The sequence below is a fragment of the Rousettus aegyptiacus genome, unplaced genomic scaffold, assembly GCF_014176215.1.
Source record: "Rousettus aegyptiacus isolate mRouAeg1 unplaced genomic scaffold, mRouAeg1.p scaffold_m13_p_13, whole genome shotgun sequence".
NCBI lineage: Eukaryota > Metazoa > Chordata > Mammalia > Chiroptera > Pteropodidae > Rousettus > Rousettus aegyptiacus.
This window is the reverse complement of record NW_023416288.1, coordinates 15806380-15823641: the sequence shown is the minus strand read 5'-3', so window position 1 is coordinate 15823641 and position 17262 is coordinate 15806380. Positions and strand designations below refer to the sequence as shown.

Below are 17262 nucleotides of genomic sequence, written 5' to 3'. Positions count from 1 at the left end.
AAAGGCAGAGTGTATTCTCATGAAAGAAAGTGTCATGTATACTGAGATGTACTCACAACAGTGTTTTTGTGGCTAATCCAGTATTTACTATAACAACTGTTAGAGATTAGACACGCTTCTATCTTAAATCATGTGAATTAAAATACTGAACTATGATTAGGACTCTGGAATAAGGATGGCAACCAGATGAAATAAAACTAGAACACAGAGAACGCAGATATGATGTAAAGAGAGAAAAAAAAAAACAAACTAAAATCTCAGAATCCAACATAATAGTGAACAAACAGTGGCAAATGACTAAAAGAGACTGTGATTCCTTATTAGATGAGAAAAAGCCACTAGGGAAAAGGACAGAAAAGAAGTTAATTGACTTTATCCTACCAATTAGAGAAAATGAAAAGTCAGAACACAGTGATGATTGAAAGGTAGCTTTTTCCTTTTCATTTCTTTAGCTACTTCTTATGGTTCAGAATTTTTCTATCTTACGCTGCCTGCACATTCAGTGATGCACAATGTTTACATCTGTTCACATTTGGTACTTGGTTCTGAATGACAACCTATCCCTTCAGCAGACAGAATCATATATTATACTGTATAACTAGTTCTCCATATATGAAAATAAAACATCCTTCAAACTCTTCTCTTATAAAAAAAAAAGGCCATGAGTCAAATCCAGTTTTTCTATTGTTTTTTCTAAAACACCAATATGTTCTAATCCTGTGACAGCAATTTATAACTCAAGTGGCACATACAAGATTATCTAGTCTAAGATCACAGTCTTCCATAGGACTTCAATCTCTTTAAAAAGTTGGGTTATATATTTATATCCCTAGAGTTTAAAGATAGCACCTGGCACAGAGAAGACAGCCTATGTATACTGGAGGGGAAAAATGAACTAATTAATCAATGAGCAAATGAATTATTAAGTGAGTAACCATAAGAAGTTGTGCTTCTGCTTCTAGAAAGTATGCCAAATGGGATGAGTTTACATAACAGTTGCAAAAACTTGGGCAGTCCTTTCTATGTACACTTGGAGTTACCTGCATTCACACTCAACACAGGAAATGATCTGATGCAGCCACTGGAAAGGGTGTGGTGCATGGCATACAGCTAACCTTAAAACACAGGCGTTTAGGGGTTCCACTCCCTTCACAGTTGAAATTCTGCTTATAATTTTGGCTCCCCAAAAACTTAACTGCTAATAGTCTATTGACTGGAAGTCTTACCAATAACATAAAGTCGATTAACACATATTTTGTATGCATATGTATTTTATACTACATTCATACAATAAGGTAAGCTAAAGAAAAGAAAATGTTATTAAGAAAATCATAAGAGAAAATACATTTATAATACTGTACATATTTATCAAAAAAAAATTCACACATAAGTGGAACTATGCATTTCAAACCTGTGTGGTACAAGGGTCAACTGTATTTGACATCTTTGCTTGAATTTCCTCATCTGAAAAATGGAGGGAACTTTTATCTACTACATGGATTCAGGTGGGACTGCATGAAATAATGTATCTAAATTTCATATTTCAATCCTTACATAGAGTACAGGTTAGGAACCCTCCCTCCAGTATTTCTGATATGGATCCATTTATCCTCTACCTGAATACTTTCAGTGATAAGGTCCTCATGACAGTTCAAGGCACTAAATTTAATTTACAAGTAACACAAAACATTCAAACATTCTTCCCAGGATTAAGCCAAAACTAGCCTCCCCAGAACTCTCACACTCGGTTATCTTACTGTCTGGAACAGACACATTACCTTTTGTCTGCCCTGCAGTATATCTTTGATTTCCTGAATAAGTCTTCCTGGCACTGTACTGGTTTCGTGCAGTACAAGGTTCATAGGCCTTTTGTCATTATATTGGCCCTCTTCAGTGCACTGTCCAGTCTGCTGCAGTTCTCTGAGCCAAAGAAATTACTAGCCTTTCACATGATTTGTTAAGTTAACTTTTTTTGCATTCGGTGGCTTTTTTTTTTTTAAACCAATAGACTGTTTACTTATCCCCACAGCAATTCATCTTGTAGGTTTGGCCCATCATTTCATCAGATTCTTTTTTGACCCCTGATTCCATCACTCCAAGAGTTAATTATGGCTCCCAGCTACAGCATATACACGAATAGGTCAAGCACATCATCAAGTCTCTATCTGAGTTATTAATAAAAATATCAAATAGAACGAGGTCACGGACAATGCCCTCCAGCATACCCTAATAGACTTTTCTCCACCCTGATGTCAACTCATTAATCAATAGGCTTTGGGGGAAGTTGTTCAACCAGCAATAAATTGAAAGAATAATAATCTTCTAACAAATGGATTTCAATTTTATTTTATTTATAAGCATCTCATGGGAGTCCCTGTCATAAGCTTTGTTGAAATCAAGAAATAACCATTTATTATAAGAAGGGAACAATTATTAGACTTTAATATCTAAAAATCTATTTTTGAATTTCACTTATATTCTATAGTAAGTTTATATGTCTATAGATTCAGAGGTTCTTGCCCCAGAACCCTTTAAAAATCAACATTACTTTTGCTCACCTTCATTCTTGATGATTTCTCGAAGATTATAAACAATGGTTCTATGAATACATCATCCCTAATTCTTTTCACATTTTAGATATTATTTATATGGGACTACACAATGAACTTATTCTAGTGGATGTTTATGAGGTGTTTTTTGGGGGGGAGGTAGGAGATTGGGAAGAACAGGGATCTGAAGGAAATGTGTCTTGAATCTGAAGGTATTCCCTATGTTGGGAAAATCCCTTGCTTTATGCGTTTTGGTAGGAGGCAAGACCCACTACTGTTACAAAAAACAAAAGGCCAGGCATTCACTTTCTCAGGGGCCTGTGCCATCAAAACATGGCATATGACCTAGTGCCAACTAACCCAAACACAATCAACCCTCACTTAGCATTAGAAGCTAACAGCCTAAAGTAGCAAAAAGAATGTAGACACCTCTGACATGACCAGCAGAGGTAGCAGCAGGCAACCAGGCCAGTGAAGTAAGGGACAAGGTCTGAAGCCCACACTCCTGGTGGCAGCAGGGTGCTCAGCGAAAGCTCCACAGCGTGATTTCGGTTCTGGTTCTGGATCTGCTATCCAACCTCACACTGTTCCTACCCCCTTTTAAAGTCTTCCAATCGGCTCTGTTGGCCACACAATATCCTCTCAATAAACTCTTCTGATTAATTCAGCCAAAGAGAAATTCTGTTGCTTGCCATAGAGAACTCCTGACTAGTACATTTATTCAGTGGACAGATGCTTTAATTCCTTTGACACAACTAGGTGGCATTGTCTGAGGCCTGCCCTAACCACTCTGAAATCTGATGTGTTCTAAATCTTCTGCTTGGGACGGTATTTACTTTGAGAGAAAAATTAAAGACTATACATAGAAAAACTAAAGATTGACTATAAACAGAAAAATAAAGAAAAAAATTTTAAATATGAATTAAGTAGTTCTGCTTTCTCTTGGTTGTTTGCCTTAAGCAGTAAAACTATTACAGACTCTTGTTCTTTCTGCTTCAACTGTCACTTATTCATTCGTGTAAAAAGTATTTGCTAACTACCCCACTACATGCCACCCACTCTGCCAGGCACCAGAGAGGCAGCCCTGCGCTTGTGAAACCCAAGTCTATCTAACTCAGAGTATCAGATAAAAAGTTTTATCTGAGTTCATGAATAAAATCTCCTTTCTGGCTGATGTTTCCATTTCAGTATCCTTTGCTGATTATTCATCGTCATTTTGACCCTCGATGTAAGGTGTCCCAGTGTTCAGTCTGTGAAACTCTCTTCTATTTTCTGTGTTCAATCATTCGTGTGGTGTTTTAGTTATAGGCCGCTGCGCAACAAACTAACCCCCAATGTAGTAGCTTAAAAAAACAACCATTAGTTTATTTCTCACAATTCTTGAGTTACAAACTCAGAAAAGGCATAGCAAGGACAACTCATCTGGGCTCCATGTGATACCTGTGAACCTGGAATGCAGGCCCCCTACCCCAACCCAAGATGGCTTGTTCAGTCACATGTCTAGCATGGAGCTAGGCTGGACAGGCAAATGGCTTGGCTAGGGTCCTAGGTCTAAGGCCCATTTTCACAGTGTCCTCTGGGTTCTCGGGTCTTCTCTATATAGTCTAGGGCCTCTCCCTCCCCATGTGGCCTCTCCTCGTGGTCTCTCCAGCAGAACAACTGGAATTCTCACACAGCTGGTCAAGATGCTCAATAGAATAGAATCAAATAGAAGCTGGGAGGACTGCACCTTTATCAATTACAGCAAGTCACAAGCCCAGCCTAGATTAAGGGGCAGCAACTCTAAAAGGGTATGAGTATCTGAAGGCATGGATCATTTAGAGCCATGCATGTAACAATTACCACACTTGTGATCTCATCTAATCTCCTTGTTAAATAATATCTATAATCCAGACAACTTCCAAATCTCTATACCTCAGATCTCGCTGCTAAATTCCAGACTCATGTATCCAACTGCCTTGTGACAGCTCCACTTGCATATGTATTAGGCATGTCAAACTTAATCCATTTAAAAATCAGTGGCATCTTACCCACACCACTCCTCCTGTAACGTCCCCCCTCTTCCCTCGAAGCAGCTCCACTACTGTAGTTGCCCAAGCCAGAATCCCTGGAGTTATCCTTGACTCCTCTCTGTCTCTCAAATCCCACCTCAAATGCTGTCAGCTCAACCTTGGAAATACATCTAGAATCCAATCACTTCTCCCCACCTGCACTTTTGATACCATCTTATGCTTAGGTAACTGCAACAGCCTCCTGACTAGTCTCCCTGTATCAGAATCTGTCCACTTTTAGTCTACTCTTTGAAATGCAGCCGGAGAAATCCAATTAAAATATAAGTAGGATCAGATTATTTCTCTGCTTAGCACTCTTTAGAGGATTCCCATCTCATTCCTAGTAAAAGCAAAATTCATTAAAACAAAAACTTACAAAGCCTGACACAATCCAGACCCTACTGTGTCTTGGACTATGTCTCATCCTGGCCAGCTCCATTCCAGCCACAGAAACCTTGCTGCCCCTCACACAAGCCTTCTCTCTGGAAGGCTCTTAATATATGTGTCTTCCACCTTCAGACTTTTACCTAAATGTCTTTCACATTCTCTGTGATGCCATCCCTGATCAACCCCATTTAAAGTTGTGTGTGCGTGGACATGTGCATATATATTTTATCTCAAAGGAAAGCAGAAAAATGTTCAATTGCTTCAGGATAATTTAATCAGAATACTGATGGAGAGCTCCAGTTTTCAAGAACAGATGTGGCAAAAAATCATGCAAATTAAAGCATTCTTCAGAGATTTAGAAATCAAAATGTATGAGGCAGAGAAACTAAACAATTAGGTAGATTCTGTGACAGGGTGAAAAAACAGAACATATCTTTCAGCTGTGATATCCTAACATCACACATACCTCAGACCATCATATCAAACTATGCAGATGGCTAACACCAGCAGGCTGCAGGGTGAAATGGAATAACAAGGATCTTTAGGTACAGAAGACCTGAGCTAAAGTCTTATCTTTACCCTTTTAACTTATCTGAGTAATTTTAGTAAATCTGCTCTAAAGTCTCTAAGCATTATTTTTCCACATCAATAAAAAAACTAGCTAACAATATTACATGCTTTATATACCTCAAATGCTACAGAGGGAATCTAATGGAATATTTATCAGAGTGCTTTGTAGAATGTAAAGCATGATAAAAATACATTATGTGCTCTCTGGTAACCCATAAATCACTTTATATGATTTTTGGTGACAGTTCTTTTTTTTTTTTCATGTGGAATACAGATTTTTGTTTTACATAATGTTGCACATTAGTTTGGAATATACTACCAATTTCTAGCTCAGTAGAAGAAATAAAATGATTGCTCCAGTGAATATCATGATTAGCTATAAGTTTGTTGCTTTTCTTCTTGTACATAATTATTAAATGTGTAATGAAAAGTGCTGCTACACGTTGCTCTCATTGAATTTAAAACCAAACGGAATAGTTATGCATTTTAGCTAATGGTAATATATATTTACATAATCGTGTTTACTATTAATATTCTTATTTCCACATATGATACCTGTTTTAAATTTTTCAGCATGATGTTAAATGGGGGAATGTGGCACTTATTTTTCTGTCGCAAAAAAAAAAGAAAAACTAAATTGCTTAACTTTCTGTTTCAGTAGAAAAAAATGTGTTAGCACTTTCACTATTTTCTGCATTTCTCTTCCAAGTCTCAAATCCATACAGAAAAAAAAAAAAAGATAGTTATAACAATACTTTAAACCATTACGAAACCAGACACCTTTTCAAGCTAATGGAGCCACTCCCTGGTTGACAATGCTCCTTGGCATTTTTCCACAACCGGGGAGGAAGGTAGACTTCCAAGAAGCGCGCACTACAGGACCCACATCCTGCATGGCTGAGACAGGAGCATCCTGGCCAGGACATGTGTTCCCAACCTTGCAGTTTGCAGGTCATTCTATCTATACTCTTTAAAAGTGTATAAGAATCTATATTTCAGATGTTTTAGGAGCTCTTCATAGTACTGAAGATATATTTACAGTATCCTATTATCCACTGAAATCACTTTCATAATAACCTTCAAAGTCATTTCCTCAAATATTCTTTCACACATTCATAATTCTGGCCTTCAGAAGGCTTTCATGTAACCTAAAATATCATTTGTGAAGAATAATAATGCAGCTAAGCTTAGAATTCTCTTTGATTTACTTATTTTTTCTCAACAGTAAGTTGAGAAAACTTAAGTTCACCACCCATAGTTAGATTTCTTTCTGTTCTCTTTTAAAGCAAAGAACAGAAATATATTATATGGTGTGTAAACCATCATAAATAAGAATCTTGTACTTTGTGGAACTCAAATTACATAGGTATTTCTAATAACCTTTGAACAATTAATTCTAATCCAAAGGAAAAATCCAATAGTACCTAATGAATCTGAAATTATTTTACTATCCCTTCATATCTAGGGTTTTGATGGGCATGATGTATTGATTTTTCCTGCACTTTCTCATTCCCCTCCCTTAAAATAAGGTACTATTAATTACATGAATCTACAAATCAACACTTTTTAGAAAATAACTTTAACAATTTTTAAATCTGGCAATACCATCATTAAGTTTAGGAAACTAGATTTAAATGTTCGATATTGATTTTAGGGCTTGCTAAATAATATGGTTCTCTACATGTGCATGCGTATGATTAAGCAGATCCCAGTAAAATACATGGGACAACACTGTAACTTTTAAGTTTGCTTTATGGAAACTTAGAGCACTTCATAATTAAAATAAAATTTTAAACGGCTAGCCTTTTAACCAGTCTATAAAATGTATTTAAGCTGTAAAGCAGTAACTGTATTTAGACTGACTATACACAGGATCTTCGGTGCAGTACACTGTGCAAAGAGGGTAGTGGAAAGAGAAGAAAGTTTCCTTTCCTTCTCTGACCAAAGGCTCATCAACCTAAGTAAAGGCGTAAAAATAAACAAGAGACAGAATATTGCAATTAGGATTCAGAGTAAGACCAGTCTGAGTATATTTTACATGCTATAAGACCCTGGAAAAGCACTTAATCTCTTTAATCCTTAGGTTTCTCCTTTGTAAAGTGGTAATATGTAAGGCTGTTGAGAACATCAAAAGTGATAATGAATGTAAAGCCCACAGCACAGTGCCTGATATTAAAAATAAATTTTAGTTGTTGGCTTTTAGTATTGTGGTCATACTTGTCTTAAAAATTCTTTCACATCCCTCTCTGAGCCCTGGCCCACCATCCCAAAATCATGTTCCCCTCCTGCTTCCTACCTTATGTCCCTCCCCGAGATCTGCTCTAATTCCCAAGGCATTCATTTCATGCTTTGAAATTACTCTTGCCTTTCCATTGCTCTAAAACATGCAAGAAATAAGTAGAATTCATTTCTGCCAAGATTCTGTGAGGAAAGCAATATGATTAAACGAACCCATTAAGTATGTAAGAACCTTAATTTTCCTTGATAAAACAGCATATATAGGAAGAACAAGGAATGAAGAAGCAATGTACCAAAAGAAAAACTTTAGAAAATATTCAGAGAAATTATTTTTGTATTGGGCAACTGCCATAATTCGAGCAAATGCTGCCAGAGAGTCTATACCTTTCCAATTCTAACTGGTAAAATGCTTGTCAGATATTTCTATAGCCTGGAGATGTTCTCTACCAGCCCCACTCCAAGATTCTGATTTCAGGGATTTATTGAAACATTTTAATTAAAATAAACGAAAACCTTCTACGGCCATGCCACCCTAAATAAGCCCGATCTCGTCTGATCTTGGAAGCTAAGCAGGGTTGGGCCTGGTTAGTGTTTGGATGGGAGACCACCTAGGAAGACCAGGTGCTATTGGCGTAAAAAATAAAAAATAACGGATTGTAAACTGACAAGGTCCTTGCAATCTGTGAAGTAAACCAAGAGTTGCCTAGCCTAAAAAAAAATTTATTAATTAAAAAAATAAATAAAATAAAATAAAATAAAATAAAATAAAATAAAATAAAATAAAAAACCAAACAAACTTCAGTTGTCATAACAAAAAGTGCCTCACCGGATTGGAGATGAAAAGAACAAAAAAGACAGACAAAGAAAGGTGGAAAGAAGAAAGGCCTAAAGGTAATGGGAAAGTAGGAAATAAAAGTGAGATGAAGAACTAAAGAGGCCAGGAAAGGCAATTGGAAGCAAATAATGACACAAGCTTGCCTTATTCTCTAAAAGAAAACAGGTTAATCTATGTCTTAACTGCCTCGAAATTAGGGATGAAGTGTTGCCTGTAGATACTGCAAATGTGCTCGCTATTATGTAGTTGATTTAAGAGGGCCTGGGACATAACCACAAGAACTGGGACCAGAGAAATTTCCCTCACACACACGCAAAAAATTACTTTAAAAGTCAGTCTTAATCAGTTAGCAAATACTGCAAGACAGGCAATTTATTTCCTTTTATGTGGCAAGTTCCACGGACCATAAAATCATCAAATGACATCTAATCTAATATGCACATTTTTGGACTCACAAATATGTTTAATTTTCTTTTAAGATTTGAAGGAGACAGTTTCACATGATTTTTGTTAGTTTCTCTATCAATGTTAGTGATTTTGGAGGCAAACTATTTTCCTGTCTTTTAATTTAATTATACAAATTTTGGGAGAGGAAACAAGTATATTTTTGAAACCTCTTTTCTACAAAACATTGTAAAGTTAGTCAAGTATACTAAAAAAAATCTAGATTTAATTGAAACATCATAACTAGACATACTGGAAAATATGAAGCAAAAATTCCAATTCTAAATCAGCTGAATGAATACATTATTGACTCCCAAATTATCGATTAAACAAAAGAAATTATATTTGCATTGATGTGTGAATCAGTATCCATTCTTGGTAGCATGTAATATATTCAACTGCTCGGCTCTAGCGGTCTTTCTAGCCACATTACCATATTATTCAAATGTATCTATCATTTATATGTAAATAGACAAGATGAATGGCTTCTTCATAAGACAACAATTTTCAAATGACAAACAGACACAGGCAGATATTAGCAAGATAAAAATGTTGCAAATACTCATTCTATCATATATTTTTAAAGGAAAACTGAAAACTATTTCAAATTTTCAAAAAAGTACTGTGATAATTACAAATGGGGTCTTAATGCCAACAGCTATTCTTCTCAAAAGAAGTCTCCACCAATGTCATCTGTATCTTATAAATTACATGTTCTCAGATCCATCTGTGAAAATTGGGATGTTAATTATCATGGTTACGTTTCATGATTCCACAGTTAAATGCTGAAGTGGTGCTACACAAATACCATATGTTTTTCTAAGAGAAACGGAGAAAGATTAATTATGAGTTCAAGTCCACGTCTTCTAGCAGTTATACTCTCAACACAATAAGATCATTACATGTGTGCTATGCAAATTCAAAGTTTTAATTAATAGCTAAAACGCCAACTGAGGGGAAAAACTAAAGTCTAAATTTTAAGTATCATGCTTTTCTCCAGAAGAAAACATCCTTAAGGATGCCTTTGGGAAACCAAGTTGCAAGTCCAAAGAAAAAAACATTTTTATTGTCAGCTTTATTTTTATTGGTAGCTCCTTAATAGACTGATCACCATCATGCTGTTTAATCCTATTTTATAAACCTAAAAATAATAGTATACCATAGTAACAAATAGGTTATAAATAGATAATGTATCTGATGAAGATTCAATTTAACATTTTTCTGGATTTTTCTTTAAGATACCTATTATTCAAACTTATGCAAAGTCTTGTATATTCAGATAAAATACTTCAGCAGAGCATCCTAAAAGTATTATTATGAAACTCTATCATAATATTTTAAAACTTTTATTCATACTTGTAAAATCTGAATGCTCGGCTTACTCACCACGTATTCAAACACAAGTGTCAGCGTCTCCTTCGTGTGGATGATGTCGTGAAGCAACACTATGTTGGCATGTTTGAGTCCTTTTAACAGAGAAGCTGTAAAATAAAATGGACAAAGAAGTAATTTATCATGGGTAACAATCAATTGATATGTTTCATTCCCATTTGGGCACCTTGTCAGATCAAATATATCTATTTTCCCATTTTCCAAGCCAATAACAATTCAGAATCAAGGGCAAAGATGAAGTTCCCGCACCCAATTAGTTCACCTGTTATTTTTTATTGATCTTCATTTGGGTTCCATTATGGCCAGAGAACATATTTGGTATGATTTCAGTTCTTTTCAATTTGTTATGGATTGTTTCACTACCCTTTCATGCTTAATTTCTCCATTTTCTTTCCTTCTTTACTTTCACTGCCATGTCTCCAAGGGACACCATATCCTTTCCCTATATATCTGAATCTCTCCTGGAAGTAATGTTTGCCAGGGGCTGCCAATTTCAGTCTCACTCACTTTTGATCTCCTTTCATGTAGTCTGTGCTGTGAACTAATGAAGTCTCAGCGTTCTCTTTTGAGAGTAATTTTTCTCCATGCTTTCTAAGACCTACATGCCCCTCACTTTTTTCACAATCTCAAACTTTTTATAAGCTTCCCCTGTGCCACTCTCTGTAACCAGAGGCTTACTGCTATCTCCTGATTCTCTTGAAGGTGTGAGTCATGTGTCCTTTTATTTGCTCTCTCTCTGTTGGACTTATGACTTTTGCAGGAGTGTGAGTAGGAAGATTCAAGATCAAGCAACCATCATTCATTATCATCCAAACGCCTTGTCCTAATCAAGGCCTGATAAAAAGTAGCAAATCAATAAATTTACTGAATGTCAGTCAAACAGTGGGGGAAATATAGAGAGAGAGACTAATCCTCTGTCCCATATGGAGCGAGGTGCTTAGTCTAAAGGAGATTTTAATAAAGATTTCTTTAGAATTATCTCCCTATAATGAAATATGGAAAATGGACATTTGAAAATGAGGGCCAATACAGTACTTCATACCTCGTCTGTGCAGGAACGCACATAGATACAATGAATTAAGGACCAATGACTCTCATGATGTATAAAAAGAAACCCGGCTTTGTGAGGCAAGCTTTGTGATTGGATTATATAATATCATTTGTAATCTTGTCCAATTTCATTTTTCAAGTTATCCCTCGGCTTGTCAAATTTCCTGATGATCCAATGTTATTAGCAACAACTCCAAAAAGGGACTGAAGCTTATACTTCATGGAGAATCTCACCCCCTGAGGATCCTTTGCCTTGGGATTTTTTTTTTAATTTTCTTTTTTTTAACTTTTTCCCCCTATTACTACCTCTCTTTTCTCACTGCTTACACTCAAGTTGTTTCTCATTTCTCAAAGTAATGTCTTCACACACATCATTCCCCATTGTGTTTTTCCTACAATTTCAGTAAAATCAAATTCCCATCATCATTCATATTGGGGGAAAAAAAATACCTTTTCTGATGGTGATTAATATTTTAGAAAAAAGTCATGTCTTTTTTTATATATATAATAGTTTTCACAATTTTACATGAAGGCTCGAAGCCTCCACATGTAATTTTAATGAGTTTCAATTATTACAGAATTTAGATTTCTAAATACATTTATATACACTTTTAAAACTATCAATCAGTTAATTAAATAAATACCAGTATCTGTATTTGAAAGTAAGCTTTCTTTCTTTTGAGATTAACACAATGAATTTATATTTGAAAAAGAATAGAGCCATTAATTTCAAACCAATGGCAGAAAAACTGGCATAAAAGGGCAGAATCTACCCACATCAGGGTAGGTGACAGACCTGACTAATTTGGAGTCTGCCAATGCAGCAGCCACCGCTCCCAGCAAGGTGTCACATACTATAAGCCCTTCTGTCTCCTGGGCTGCCAAGTCAGTCCAGTGACTAACACCTACAAGTCCTAGTGCCAATATGTCTCCCTTTTCAAGTCAAACACTGTCAAAATAATATTCCATGTAAGACTAATAATATCACATGTTATTTTCTCATTGTTTACGGACAGAACAAATCCTGGAATAATAGCACTAGTAATTCCAGTACGCTTGGTTTCCCCACAAACTTTGAGTAAAACATACAGCAACATTTTAAATTCATTTCACCAGTGAGGTTTGGAAAAGGTATAATTGTACGTGATGCAAAAGACTTGTAATTAGGGTTGAGAGTGAAAATGTGAATAATAGTTTTGTGGCTACGATGTTGAAACAATACAAAAACAGAAAAACACTGCTACTCCTAAAGACAACTGTGCCTCTGGCAAAGTCCCAGTAGGATAGGACACAGGAAGTCCTCCCATAGTTTGGGAGCAGGATTCAGATATCTACCCTTCCGCCATATTGAAATCTTGACCTTCCACTTTGAGAATAAACGTATTAAGTTTCCACTCCAATTTGGAAGCGATAAATTCCACCCTAACTCCTATCTCATCATGATTAAAATAAAATTTGAGTTAATAGAAACATTCAGAGTATGTTCATTTTATCAGGTTCCCACTGTAGTGGTGATTTTAACAAGCAATATTAATAAAGAAAAGTCAAACAGTACCATTTTTTAATATTTCAGGTAGTTTTCTTGGTCATTATTGACCTTGTACTAGGAAAGGGAAGATCACGAATAAACACAACTCATCCTTGCTCAATCCCCCTTTAAACTCTGGAAAAAGATAGTGCCTTCGCATTTCTCCTCTCCTCATTTTTATGTACTTTTTCAGTAGAGTGGGTTGGAGTGGCTGCAACCTGACTTTTCTAGAAGACAAAAATTACTACCCGTTAAATCCAAGGAGCCAACCATATCTCAAGCATGGTACACCCGTAATAAACATAAACTTTTTCTTCAAGCCCACAGCTAGATAGCACTAAGGCTGCCAAAGTTAACTTTATATTAGGAATAGTAAAACTACTTACTTTCAATGAGAAGTTCTATCTCAGTAGATTCTCAAATATCTTCATAACTAAACTATTTTGAATGGGAAAATCTTAAGGGTGAACCACCACCACCACCACGACCACCACCACCACAACAACAAAATACGCATGGAGAAAAGACAAGATTGCTTGTTTAACTGTGTCTGTGGTGAGTAGATGGTCTAGACAGAGACAGAAACACACATGTGTGGACCCTGAGAACTGACCGATATACACCTCCAAATTGATTTGTGTAGGGTTCTGTAATGTAAGCTGCCTTCTTCGACTACATACCAGGAGAAATGCTGTGGTTCTACTCAGCCTGGACCTTTCCCTTAATGATATATAATCTGATACATACACACATGTGTGCACATACACACACACACATGCACACACACACGTGCATACACACACACAAAAAACATAAACTACTAAATAAAAAAGTGAAAAAATTGAATTAAAAAGTGAAATTGTATCTTTGACACCATTTTTGTTTTTACACTTTCTACAAAGATAAATACAAAGAGTCGACTGGGAAAAAGAGGTCACGGCTAAACCAAAACACAAGGTTAAAACAAATGTGATATCATAGAAACTTAACATAGCTAAAAAGCACATTCAGGATTTAGAGACATGTTTTTTGTTCACCAGATGTCATCTAAATGTGAAAAGACAATACAACAGGTTAGTAATACCTTATAAGTATCACATAAATTGTTTTATATCCATCAGAAAGTCTGTTTTTACTTGCTTTTTAAAACTCTTTGTGTTTTTCTATTTTGAAATGGACAAAAATTCAATCTCAGTGCATATTCCTACTTCTCTGCTCCTCTCCTATTTTCCCCAACATCACAGATTTGAAATGTGATATTAGAGATTATAGCCTGAACTGTTCCCCCTGCCATCAATACCTGTTTACCCACCACTTGACTACTGGCAAAGAGCAGTCGGCTGGGGGCTATTTCTGCATTACGACTTCACACAACCACATTGACTGCTTACTGAATCACTTCAGAGAACAAATTCCTCTAACTATATAGCTTGATCACATGAAATTGCCAATTTTTCACCTTTTTGACCCACTGACACAGCAATTTTGCATGGTCCAAACTAACAGAGTTTACCCGGTTCTAAACAATTTTAACTTTTTCACAAATGCTTGTCACTTTTATCACTGGTAATATTCAAACCAATTAATGTGATATCAAATGGCCAAGAAGTGACTCTGCATAGAACAAAAAAAGTTAGAAAAAATCGGTTCATCAATCTATGGTAATAGCTGAGGAGAGGAATACAGAAACAATTAAATTTTCTACATGTATCTTTCTACCTAATTGTAATCGTTTATGATAAAGATATATTCCTTTTATTAAAAAAAAGATATCTGGAAAAGTTTTTTATTGCAAGCGAATTGAATAAAGAGAACTGAACACTATAAAAGGTAAACAGATGTTTAACTGAACAATATGCAACCACAATTATAATAATTAATCATTATAACTGCAGTGTGATTCGTCACTACTAATCCCCCCTCAATAGGATCTGTCCTGGTACAAATCCTTGCATTCTAAGGGGCTCGGCCCTGTATCAGCCTCTAATTTGTACTATCACACATTAATCTAAAATGTTGAAACTGTTTCTAGTCTAAATAGTCACTACCCTACATTAAGATTAATTTACTCACTGCAAAAGATTCCCAGTGTTATTGTCTCCGATTACTCCTACTTGAACTTGTAAATAACCCATCAGTTGCCTTTCCATGCTTTAGCTAACCCTGTTCCTATTTGCCACTGGAAAAATCCACACCTCTACAGGTAGTACGTGAATGCTACATATGTGGTTCTCAAATTAAACATCTTGCTAGTAACTTCTGCAGAAAGATTCTTGCAAAGCAACAGGGTTGGGGATAGTGGTGGTTATGCTCCAAGTATAGTCTTAAAGGCAGAAAAGAGACAATTTAGGAGCTGAGTGTTACTGGAAGACTGGAAGATAAGAGAAGAGTTGTTTTTTGTCTGGCAATAAAACTAGGTTTAAAAATTAGGCAGATTGCTTTATTTGAACTATTTTCAATGGTACCATAATAAAAATAAACAAATAAGTAAATAATTACTTTAAAAAGAAGCAAAACAAAGCATGCGTTAAAAAAAAAAAAAAAGATGTATGGTTTGGCACCAAGCCCCTTACGTCTTCTAGTTAAGAAAAACAAACATTTATATCAAAATAGCTATCTCTGTTTGACTAGACTTAAATCAACCTTTCATATGAAAGCATGTGAATAGCTACTATTGTATTCTTTTACAAATTTAAAGATAAATCAAAAGTCAAAAATACTTTCATCACCATGGCTGCAAGTCCTAGTGCATAAGGGCCTGAGCATAGGACACTGGACTTTTGTTACGACACCGGTCAGATTCCTCCACAAAGCAGGGTAATTTGAAACATATTTCCAAATATGGGAGACTCCACTCCCCATCCCTTCGTCAGGAAGTAGGCTGTTCATGTCACCATAGCCACAGCCACCGGTCCGCCATGAGGTGCTTCTCAATGTGTGGTCCTTCAACCACCTCCATCAAAGTCAACTGGTGTGCCTCAAATCAATGCACATTCATTAGGTCCCACCCCAAACCTACCAAATCCGAATCGATGCAGGTGGGGCCCAAAAATCATAAAACAAATATTTATTTAACATCTACTTCATGCCAATCACTAAGCGTAGAGGAAACACAGACAGAACTCTAGTCTCCATGAAGCTTAAACTCTATCTCAACCCAGCTTTCTGTTCAACGCTTACACATCCTGAAGTTGAAAAATCACTGTGTATGGTTTTGATATGGAGGAATGGGTAGTATGTTTGTGGTATGTGTGTGTCTGTCTGTGTGTTTATGTACTTAGTTACAGTGCAGCCTACTCACTGTTCCACAAGCAAATCAATAGAACAACAAGCCAATCGATCAGTTCATTTACCTACTGTCTCCATCTCTGTCTGTCTCTCTCCCTATCACTCACACTCACACACACACACACACACACACACACACACACACACACACAGAGCCATTGAGATGTATTCCACTGAAAGTTTTGAGCTAGAAAGAAGAGAGAATTCTCTATTCTGAAAATTTGATGGTATTTTGATATGTATGAGTTTTCTCCTCCCTCACTTACACACCCCCCGCAAAAAAATGTCAGCTCATAAAGTTTTTCAATATGAATAAGGTCATGATTATATGGCTTTTTCCATCCCACAACAATTTCTAAAATCTGTGAAACAGTCAGGTTCTATGTCAAATGCTTGCACTAAGTACCGCATCTCAACCACTGCTTTGAGAAACAGATACCATCAGCAGGTCTGGAGTCACTATAAACAGATTATGAGCATGGAGGGAAGAAAAGTGAAAGACTATGAAAAATGAGTCTGTGGTAGGGTTAATTCTTACCCTTGAATATTCCTTGAACTAGAATTTCAAATATACCACTCCTTCATTTGACTGCATAGCAAAGTCAACACTATAAAAGTTACAAATTGCAGTATAATTCAGTGGAAAGTGCACAGCCCCCGAGGCCTGAGGTTCTCACAGCATCAGTTAAGCTTCAGGCAGTCAAGTCGCCTTCACCGGCGCATCCCCGCGAAGAAACTCAGAAAACTGTCCTGAGGCCTGGACATGGCCTTGAAACCCTTCATGCTACCTCTGATCAGTGGGGACTCTGGTGGAACCCAAGTTCACCGCAGCCCTGAGTGAGCTCTGCCACTACAGGAAGGTCGCTAATTTGCTCTCCTCGCACGAGTGCTTCCTCGCTCTTGGTGTTCAGTGATGCTCAACAGCTCATG

At 36.4% G+C, this 17262-nt stretch overlaps 1 protein-coding gene and 1 pseudogene across 3 annotated transcripts in view; one reads left to right on the top strand and one right to left on the bottom strand.

Annotated features, from left to right (window-relative positions):
* Positions 1-17262, bottom strand: part of CDK14 (cyclin dependent kinase 14) — a 504271-nt gene that overhangs the window by 279282 nt on the left and 207727 nt on the right. For all 3 annotated transcript variants that reach the window (XM_036230328.1, XM_036230330.1, XM_036230329.1), the window contains one exon: positions 10461-10555. In XM_036230328.1, coding sequence (XP_036086221.1) covers positions 10461-10555 — 95 coding nt within the window. The remainder of the gene's footprint in view (positions 1-10460; positions 10556-17262) is intronic.
* Positions 8310-8428, top strand: LOC118611068 (annotated as a pseudogene).